Source organism: Lepeophtheirus salmonis, chromosome 5 (genome assembly GCF_016086655.4).
Source record: "Lepeophtheirus salmonis chromosome 5, UVic_Lsal_1.4, whole genome shotgun sequence".
NCBI lineage: Eukaryota > Metazoa > Arthropoda > Copepoda > Siphonostomatoida > Caligidae > Lepeophtheirus > Lepeophtheirus salmonis.
Genome location: NC_052135.2, coordinates 49,641,734 through 49,653,466, shown reverse-complemented (window position 1 = coordinate 49,653,466; position 11,733 = coordinate 49,641,734). Strand labels below are relative to the sequence as shown.

Genomic DNA, 11,733 nt, shown 5'->3' with positions numbered 1-11,733 from the left:
AAATGTTTATTTATCTTTTTAGCAACGCAATACTTCCTAAGATTATATATTGCTTTAAATTTTTGTATATATTTATATATATCATCAACAATATGAATAAAACCCACTTTAAAAAAATATAAATAATGAAGTGTGCAAAACTATTTTTCAAAATTGTAAGACATAAAATCCAGGCTTTGACCAACATGCCCAATTAAATACGCTTAAGTAAGATGTTGTTTTTCTTTAATTCTTTTATTAATCATGATTTTACATTAATTATAAAGTCGTATATTTCTATACGTAAATAGTATTACATTAAAAAAACGTTCCGTGTAAAGGGAACTCAAAAAAATCTTTGGAATAAGGCATAAAACACATATTATTATTTAAAATATCAATTAGTGATTAATTATAATCAATAAATATTCATGAATAAATCAAAACATATGCGATAAATATTTTAATCCTTTGAATAAAATCATTTCTTACAGTGAAACAGAAAATGATATTAACTTTGTTTCCTTAGTAAGATGATGAAGAAGCAGAGGTGATGGACTAGATAGCAAAAGGCATGCCAAATGAAAAAAAAAGTCCTGACTAGATATTTGTATTCTCTTAAAAGTTTTCGTAGTATAAAGTGACCTTTACAACTTATACAAGTGTTACGAGCCACCCTGGTGTAGGTATATATCACATATATAAAAATATCTTGGGAAATTCTTCAGCAGTAACATCAAAAAATCATCATGTCGCTGAAAAGTGATGCTAGTGATAGAACCAATAGGATGTGTGTCGGATACTTTCCCAGTCCTGCTCCTCCGGATCTTCGACGCTCTGACATGTAACGACCTGTAAAGAAAGGATACATTATAGAAATCGATATCATACATATTTATGGTCATTAATTTATAAACCATAAGTATAACAGGAAATTGTTCCCATCTTAACATCAGGAGATCATTCTTGTGTAAGCAATCAATTTTTCCCACATAGCAATTCTGATTGTATCTATCAACTTTTCCTTCAAAAGGAGAATGAAAACAATCCCAAAATCATTTGTTTGTTAGTCAATTGTTCCTAATTAGTGTTGGCCTAATATTCATTTAATAGTACAGAACTAACTACCATTTAACATGAGCTAATTTGAGTTTAATCAATCAGTGTTTAAAAAATTAATAAGGGACAAGAGAAGTAGAAACCCCAAAAGCTGACGAATGAATGTTCATATTAATAAGATCGTACCCTGTGAAGTTATTAAATTCGTTTCAGAGTTTAACGTTAATCTTCTTACTTCGATGCTTAATTGAGTCTGAAGTGACAGTATAATGAGATGAAAGTGAAATTTAAATTCAAGTTCTCAGCTGAGACAGAATCTTTCTCAAATTATGACACTTCTCATTGACTAATTTATAAAAAAATTATTAATGAAACAAAATATACAAAATAGTTTAAAATGGAATTACCTTTTACAAATACACTTAAACTAATTAAAGGATCAATCCTTAATTTTTGCAGCAATATAAGAGAAATGAGTGGAAGAAAGCCCAACAGCCTATCAGCTGTGACAGACTCTTTGTCAAATTATATAACTTCTCATTTACCAAGTTTCATTCTATATTAATGAAAAAAACTACAAAAACTCAAATGGAGCGACTGATTCTAAAATCAACAAAAAACTAATCCAATGATCGATCATTAATTTTTGCACACTCCAAGAATAATTTTTGTTACATACAATTTGGAACATTCAACCTCATGTGCGTTAATTTGTTCAATATAATCTTTATTATATTATATAAATAGGTTCACTCAATGAAGAATTTGTTTGTTTGTTGAAAGTGTACTTTAAAAGATAGGAAATGAGTTATTTATTTGAGCATAAGATAATGGCTGTATAACCAGTTTTTGTTTATAACTAAAATTTATATTTTAATAAAATTGTTGTAACCTCATGATTTTGATTATGGAAACATCAAAATATTTTTTCATTAGTTATATATGTGTCTTAAAACAAGTTAAAATTCATTTGCATCAAAATGTTATAATTTTTAATCAAAAATGTGATTTTACAACAGATCTAAAGACTTAATTTATTGTTATAAATAGAGATGTAGTCAAACCTGTACTAAGTGCCACCTGTTCTAAGTGTGTCGCCGTATTAAGCGGCCAGAGTCAGTTTTGAAATTTATAATTCTTTCAAAATCAAAAACTTGGTTAAGAATTCATCTGCACCAAGCGTTCGCTTTTTCAATTTCAGACTCCTCATCGCTTGAAACAGGATGATTATATATCATTCACAACCATGACTTTTTGGGGGAAAAATCGTAAACATTGAATAAGCCAATCAATACTAAAATTAATTGCAATAAAAATGAGTTCATTTTTTATAAAAAATCTTTATCCCATAAAATGAGATATCTTAATATTTAAGGTTGTAAAAGTGTTTTGATTTTTTTATTGCAGTCAAAATCATGTTTTCTTATTTATATATATATATTTTTTTTTCTCAGGTTAATTTTATGCTGTATATAGTATAACGAATAAACGATATTAATAATAGAAAAACTCTGACGTGTCAACATAAAAGCAGGCTGAGATCAATTTTAAAAAATTCTAACTATTTAACTTCATAAGAAAATATCCTTTGATATTTTAATGGCTATAATGCACCATTATACCGTCAAAATATTACTTGTTGGTATAGGATAGGGCTTCATGTTTTTTCATGATGCTCCTCACTTAAAATGTATTGTCTTAGAAGTTGCCAGTTTTATTTTAGTCAAAGACAATTAATTTTTATGTTTATTGAATTTCGGTAACACGTAATTTTGTAATTAAAAGCAGTGGCTTTGACCCAACAAATGAAAAATATTTCTTAATATACTTTATAGATCAGAAGTTTTATAGATCAGAAGTTAATCAATTATTTTAGGTTAATGGTCTATTTTTAAAAAAATAGTTACAGTCTACTTTTATATTGACATATTACATATTTGAGGATATCTAATGATTTTACAAAGAATAATAAGTTCAAAAATCCTTGTATATTAAATATGTTTTTAAACCATTGAAGTTTATGTATAATCAATAAGTAATATAAATTATATAGGTTATTTTCCAATATGCAACTATCAAATTTCCTTATTTTGACAGGCCTTTTAATAACAATACTCATTTTAGAACAAAACTCAAGAAATGAAAAATTGCCCAATGTATATTTTTGTGTACGCCTTAATATTTCATAGACATATTTTGTTAGATTATAGGCTGTGCATTCAAATTTTTGAGATTTGTATAGAACCCAAATATGTTAACTATCAGTTCAAATCTTAGATTGATTCATGACATTTAATTTGACCCCGATATGGCCTTTAAATACAAACGATTATTTTATAATTATGTCATTATGACAACAGATTTTTGCTATTTTTAAGTGCAATTTACGATGTTTTTAAAGGATAATTCCGGACAACTTGTAACAGAAATTAATTAGAGCTATGCAGTGAGGAACTGAAATGTACTCAATTTTGAGAAAAATCCATCAAGTTTGGTTTTGTCCTGACGGACTATATATTTACTTACATAAGAAATGTGATGTGTTTTCTAGAATTTATCGTGGATATATTTTCATGTTTTTGAAAAGTGTTATTATAGAAAAATAATTAAAAAATGTCCAAATCTAAAAAGCTATATATATTATGAATAATAAAATGAGACTCTTCCCAATGACAAGAAGTGTTCCTATCAGAATTGTTCTATCTATTGTATGTATTTACATTAGGATAATGACTATTTTACTAAAACATATTATTGATTATTTTTAAAGTTTGTTCTATACTCTGTTAGAAATAATTATGATTTTTTACATGATTGAAGTAAAAAATATCACACATAAAATGTTTTAAGTTTTTGTATTTAACTTACATATATACAATATACATATTTAGTTTTGGATATATAATTGATATCATAATTATTTATATACAAACTTAATAATAACATATCTATATAATAGAATCCATTTTCTTATACATGTATAGTAAGCAATAAGGATTAGGACGTTATTCGTACAGAGTACTATTTTTTTATGAAACTATGAAACAAAAAAGGTATAAAAACTCCTTGCAACATTGTTATGTATTTTATTTATGAATATATGTATAACGGCCACCTGAGCTAAGCTGCCATATCCAGTTCCTATGGTGGAAATTAATAACATAATAAATTGTATAAAACGTGACCCTTTTAGCAGTCAATCATGTTTTGCCTAGATGCGTCATAGGTGCATAAATATACCTGCTTTAAACGGTCGCTTTTTTAAATTTACATAGAGTTAAGTTTAAAACAATGAAGGAATGACCGGGTGTAGATCTTCTCTTGTTGAACTAATAAATAAAATATGTATGTCTTTCCCTCTCTCTCTCTCTCTATCTGAGAAAGAAGATTATACCATAAAATACTGCCGAGGCGTAAATTTTACCATTTATTGTATTCTTTTATACACTAAATACGTTCAACTTCTGAATTGTTCCAAAATACGAAACATGGTTAAAGTGACAACTTTCAAAAAGCACATACTTTTTATTCTCTCTTGTTTGATCGCTTAGTACAAGTTTGACTGTATAATCATATCAATTACCATTTAAAAGGGTTATGCGTGCTTTTTTATTTACTTTAATCAAAAAAATATATTGATTGTCATTAATATACAAAATTGTATCAATTAACAATACAGGAAATATATTTAGGATAAAAAGTGACTACCCTAATAGTCATAATATATATTTATAAAGAGACAGTTATATATTATACGCCCACAATAAGAAATGAAGAATCTCTAAAGGGAATTCATCACTTTGACAAGAAACTATTATAATTTATTCATTGGGATTTCATATAAAGATGATTGAATTCTCTTTTTATGGTATATTGTGGATAATATATGTATACATACACTGTGGTATGACTTGGTTATATAAATGGTTTTCCCTTTTATTGTTGTTGCTGTTATTTGCATATCTTTATAATTGAAAAAGTGTGACGTGTATTATTTAGGACATTTTGGGGATGAGTCCAACATTATGGTCCATTTGTGAAGTATATAATTTAAAGCGATAAATACACAAAAGAAAGCAGAAATGATTTTTATCGTAATTGCAGGGGCGTTCGCAGGGGGTGGGATGGAGTGGCTATAGCCTCCCTTAATTACGGGACTTTTGTTTTTTATAAAATATCTAATTTTGTTAATTTTTTCACAATTTTTTTTTTTTTTTGAAGAGCTCTAGATTTTTCAATTTCTTTCAAAAAAAATAATTTTTTTGAGAAAAGATATCCAGTTTCGAAATATTTTTTAATTTAATAATTGAATTTTTTGAAAAAAAATTCAATTATTTGAAATAATTTAATATTTAATTTTTTTGTTGTAAATGTTTAATATTTGAAACTTAATTTTTGAAATTTATTTCCAAAAAATTTTATTTTTCAAATTTTTTTCTAAAAGATTTTTAATTTTTGTATTTTTTTCAAAAATTCCAAAACCAAATCCTGCCCCCCCTCAAGAAAAATATATAAAATCCTGTGGACAGCCCTGAATTGATTCTAGATTACATTTGTTTATTCGACAAATTAGAAAGAAATTATATTAATTAATTATTCTTTGAATCCTTTGGAAACAACAAAAATTGTAAAATTTAAAATTTGTCGTCAAAATTAAAAATTGATATATTATATTTGAAAGATCATAGCTAGACCAAATCAGTTACAATATACATATGAAATGAAGATTTTAAACTTAATACTCTTGGATGCATAAAATTATCCGTTAAATTTGAACCATTGCCATTTTTCCCTGGCGATTTTTCTAAATCCATTCTCCGTCCATCTTCTTTCTTTATGTTTTTTATGATGGATTATAATTGACAATAATTGCTTTGGTTTACGATATATAACTTACCAAATATTCACTTGGAAACGAACATGACTAACATTTATTAGGTGGTATTGTTGACTGTCGACCAGTATCACAATGCAACTTTGTGTTCTTAGGTCTAAAAAATGAAGAAATTCGTATTTTGATGAATATTTGGTAAGTTATATATCGTAAACCAAAGCAATTATTGCCAATTATAATCCATCATAAAAAAGCTTTTAGTTAGTTGCACAAAACTTTTTATATAACTTTTTTGTTATATAAAAACAATGGTTTTAGTTTTTGATCATAAATTTTTCAATTTTTTTATATTCATAACTTCTTATATTAGTATGTTTTGTACAAATATTATATTTTCATAGAAAGTCTATCTTGGGTATAAACTTATCTCAAAAATTGGTGACTCCTGGGATAATACTATTGAAATTGTCAAATATAAACTGTCAGATTCAGCTAGTTACATGAATAGTTTTTAAAAAAAATTGGGAGGTATTTACGCTTTCATCGAAGGAGACCAATGTATGTTTTACTATATTTAGTATGTAATTGTTTTATATGATATTGTAATCGTATTAAAAAATGAATATTATTTTTATTATGAGCATTTTGTGATATTCGATGTATTAAAATGGAACCCTGTAAATCTTTTGTAAAAAAATACATAATTATGATTATTAAATGTCAACTTTTATTCATTATCAGGGGTTTGTTTACTTCTCATATAAATAGGTTTTTAAAATTAATTTTTATTTCTTTTCGTCGTGTATTTCTGACTGATGTACAAATTTCTTAAAAGAAAGTTAAATAATAACAACAAATATTTGAAATAGTGTTTTCTTTAAAAATCTAGTCATTAATCAAATGATGATGTGTATTTTATTAAAATAAACTACATATTATAAAAAATGCTTCTGGCATTCCACACCATATGACTTAACTTGTTGATATGTTCAATATAGGGGTTCGTAAATTTGTGGGTTTTTAACGAGTTAAGGTGTCCATATTTTGATTTTCAAAAAGGGCATAGGGCCCGATTAGTGCCCCTTTTAAAGGGCAAAGGGTAAATATTTGTGCAAACAACAAATCATAAATAAATTCACTTAACGACAAAATATGATTTTTACCATTGTGATCAAAGATGAGGAGTTTATTAGATTTTCAAAGAAATTGTCTTTTTTGTACTTGCCAGGAATTTTTCTCTGATTCAGAAAAAGTATATGAATAACTAAAATACTTTTTAACCTGGAATGATGGGCTAACTAATTACATTTGAAGTTTTTTCTTTTATGTATATATTTCATGGCAAAAATGAGCACTAAATCGTGTAAATATAGTCGAAAAAAGCTTAAAAAAATGTACTTTTTATTCCACAAAATCATAAATTTTGGATTATAAAGATCATTATCATATTTTTCGGCGTCAAAGTAATCAGGAAAACTGATTTTCAATTAAAAACCAACGAATGTTGTAACTTTCTTCAGAAACGTAACTGGATTGGGCACACAGTGTAGCACAAAACCTTTTATTAATAGTTATTTATAACAATTTGATCTAAAGTTACGGTTGATTATACATTTTTTATGTTTTGTGTAACCTTGACCTCTCAAAATTTAATGGCTCCTTACTGTGACCATATATCGTAGGTCTGGACCTAAAGTGTTACAAGTAACATTGTCTAATTCTTGTTTTAGTATATGAAAGAGTTTTTATATGTATATCAAATATGTTATACAAAAAAAGTCATATATTAAAATAAGGAATTTTAAAAGATTACAAATTAAGAAACAATCAGAGGCAAAGACGTAACCTCTGATCAATTTCATTGCAGAGGTAATTAGTTGAAGACTACAAATATTAATTCAAATTTGGTGAAGTGTATTCTGCTTTGATTTTGTGGTGACTGGTCACATATTATGTATGTATACATAGAATAACATGACTTTTTTTAATTCAACGTCTAGCATTCTAAACACTTACGTACTATGATATATAAAGGGAGAACAAGTAGATTTGATTGTGAGAGACGGAATCTACGTGAGAGGTATTTTTATTGACTATCTAGCATATACATATATACCTACACAGTAACTACTTATTCATCAAATTGAACAATTTGAAGCCTTTTTTCCTCCTTGATATCTATGAGCTTGCGTTTACAGGGTGAAAAATAAGTATGGGAAATATGTTCTAGTTTATAAATTCAATTAAAATTTATTGATTGGCATCAACTTTTGTCAAAATGATCAAATTGTAATATAAATTGACTTAAACCAACTTTTTTATCTTTCGCCCGGAGTAGAAGGTGCAGACAAAGAGACACTTGGGAAGAGTTGGTACGGACAGAGTTGAGGCAGTCTACTATGGCCAAACTGACTGCGTTTTAGGCAAGGCCATTGACAGCATTCCTTAGGAGTACTGCATCATCACTAGGTGACAAAAGTCGCCCAGTTTCATGGTGTGAGCCACTATTATGTCGTACAAGGAGAAGATCCAACCATTTTCATTGTGAGGGTATGATGATCAACCAACACGTCTACAAGGCCATGTTGGTCGAAAAGATCATTTCCTACCTTCTAAACATATATGGTGACGTCTCTTACTTCTTTAGCCATAATGCAGGACTGGGGAAAAACAAATTTCAAGATTTTTCGGTAAAAAAAATAGGTGGGCTTCTTCAGCCTTGTCCTGAACCCCAAGGACTTTTCTATATGATCCATCCTTCAGGCCAGGGATTGTGCCAAGCCCAAGTACACCAGACAATCTGAAGCGTGCCTTCATCATATCTCTAAAGAAACTGTCCGTGCTGCCTCTCCCCATATGTCTCTTCGTCTTCACCATGTAATCTAGGTATTTTGTATCAAAGTTTTTTAAATAATTTATATTACAATTTGACCATTTTTACAAAAAAAATTGCCAATTAATAAATGTATATTGAATTTATAAACTAAGACATATCTTCACGAACTTATTCCTCACCCTGTATACATATATATACCTATGTATGTATGTACTGTCAACTCAACAACAAAAAGAAACGACAATTAGGTCTCCTTTGTGTCATTATTTCTGTTCCCTTGAAAATGTAATAAAAAGGTAGGGGGTAGACAGAGAGCTAGCGGGTCACATATTTGTAACTAATGGTTCTAAATAATTTACGAGTAGGATAGACGGTCTTTACCTACGTTTGAGATATATAAATAGGTATGAAAAACTCTGAATTTTGGGCATAGTAAAAAAGAAACAGAAAATCAAACTGGTTATCCTGACAGTAAAATAGGTTTTGGAAGAGATCAGCTTAGCTGAGATCATGACGTTTCATTGAATCAACTATGACCAAAAATCCCACAACTTACATCAATAGCTATAATGTAAAGAAACTTTATTTATATTGATGTAAATCGTGTGTATTTTTGAGCTGGCCCGTTCTTTTATTTAATTTTTGAGTTTCAAATTTTTTTTTTCCTCAGCTGTTGCCGTTATTATTTAACTCCTGAGTAATGAACTTTCCTTCCTACTACCTTAATTCATATTGAACATCTGTGTGTGTACATAAAAGACGGAGCATAAATATTGCAGATTAATAATTGTAATCCTTTTCTCCTTCCTCCCTGATTGAAGCTGATCTAATGAAACGTCTTGAGTATTATTCTTCATCTCTTTCAAAATATTTTCAGAGTTACCATATTGATTTCCGGTTTCTTTTATTTTTACAGAACAGCAGGACATATTGTATGCATCACTGTAAATGACCTCTATGAACTCCATAATTGATCGAAATAAGTTGATTAAATCATGTCTCGTCTATTTTTAGGATGTAAAACAATAAATAGGAATTTCTCCCATTTCTAATTTTTTGTTCAAGATTGTTTTTTTGTTGACAGACTAGATATATAATCCAAGTTAAATCTACTTTCATTATGTACAGAAATTAAGAACTTTTTATGTTCTTTCAACGCATTTACAAATTCCAACAAAATATATTGTAGAGTATTAAGTTATTTTTTGTTTTTGTTTTTTTAAATAGGAGGGAGATCCAATTTCATGCATTTCTACAGGTGGCACATGGAAAATACTTACTCCTACCAACTGTATATTTTTAATATGCGCTCACAAAATATGGATTAGGGTCATATGTATGCTATGTACTTATTTAATTAAGTTATCTGTCACATTTATGTAATCACATGACATATGTGGCCCATCAACACAAAAGCAAGCTAAACGGGGTTTTCCCAAAATATATTCTTGTCTCCCTACCTATTAATACTCACACTAAGTAGTGTTGTGTCAGTCATTATTTATTTGATCCATTCTAGTCGAAGGACCGGTCCTATTAGTCCTGGAAACGGTTCTTCGTATTGTCAGTTCTAGAACTGATTCAAAAAGAAGTAATAAGGATTATTGTCGTCATCAAAGATGAAAAAGGGCTATATTGGAGTTTTATTAAGTCCCACAAATCAAACGAGGGATGCAAACCATTATTTATATTTTTGGGTATCTTGACTCATTCTAAAAATTGGAATACAAAGCCTTTAATTGACCGAAATATGTCTTGAAATATTGGGCTATATGTACATATATGATGTTTAAAAATATATTTGACATTTCCCATTTTCTTGATTTTTTTTCAAGATTATTTTTTGTTCCAATTTATCGCAATTGAAGAAACGATAAGAATATTTGGACCTAGGACCTTCATGGACCATGGACACAAAGTACAAATAGTACTTGCCCGATGGAAGGGTATCTAAAGGTAATTGGAATGAAAAACACAAAATTCACCAAAATGAGCTATAACTAAGAGTGGTTCGTTTTGCATTGAATATATTGATAGAGATATTTCTGCTATTGTTTTTATTCATAACATGGCCGTTCTATTTAATTTAAAGGATAAATATGAGAGAAACAAGGAACACTAGCTGTGCAATATCGGGATCCTGTTTTTAAATCATAAGTATTGTGGAATTTATGGGGTTATTTGTATATCTTGATGAGAAATAAAACATTTTTATTTAAATAAAAACTAATAATGATATTATTAATTATATATATATATATTTTTGCTCATTTTCCATTTCTTGATTTTATTTCAAGATTGTTTTTGTCTTTTAACTTAGCACAAATAAAGAAATTATGAGAATATATAGACTTAGGGCCTTATAAACCTGAAGTATGTAACTAAAGGTGCTTTTATACCCATTAATATGTTTTTTTAGACACATTTATTTCAATAAGGAAAAAAAAAACTTTTTTCCCCCTCTAGGATATATATTTTTTACACTCCTTAGCAAAAAAAAAACCTCCTTAAATATATACATACAAACATAGATACATAATATACAAATGTGAAATATTACACCTTTCTACTTATTTATTGGCATATATGTATACTAGGGCGGTTTGTTTTTCAACTTTTTACGTTTTTCGATTATGACTTGTGCGGAAAAGTTGTGATATTGTTTGAAAATTACCAATACAAAATTTAATTGTCCTAGGAGGTGATCTTTAGGTGGTGCATTCTTTACATAGTAAATATAGCTAGAAGATGATTAATTAGACTTGGAAATGTACATCTTTCCTGATTTGCGATTTAATACGCATATACACTACATTATAAGGAAAACCAATAAAAACGTGGGAACTATTAAATGAGGTTTCAAAACTCGAAACCTTTTTTTCTTGGTAAAAATGTATGTCCTCCCGATCTTAATGTACAGATCTGAGATCTGGAACCTTTCCAGAAACTATCTGTTTAAGTCCTTAGAAATCCACAACACAAATAAGGTTTGTGTTGTGAATTTTTTTTTTTTTTTTTCGTTGCC

At 28.2% G+C, this 11,733-nt stretch overlaps 1 protein-coding gene across 1 annotated transcript in view; it reads right to left on the bottom strand.

Moving 5' to 3' along the window:
* Positions 1-218: 218 nt before the first annotated feature.
* The window catches only part of LOC121118241 (uncharacterized), a 55,853-nt gene continuing 44,338 nt past the window's right edge, over positions 219-11,733 (bottom strand). The window contains exon 5 of the mRNA XM_040712800.2: positions 219-831. Within this exon, the coding sequence (XP_040568734.1) occupies positions 716-831 (116 nt within the window). The 3' untranslated portion in view covers positions 219-715. The remainder of the gene's footprint in view (positions 832-11,733) is intronic.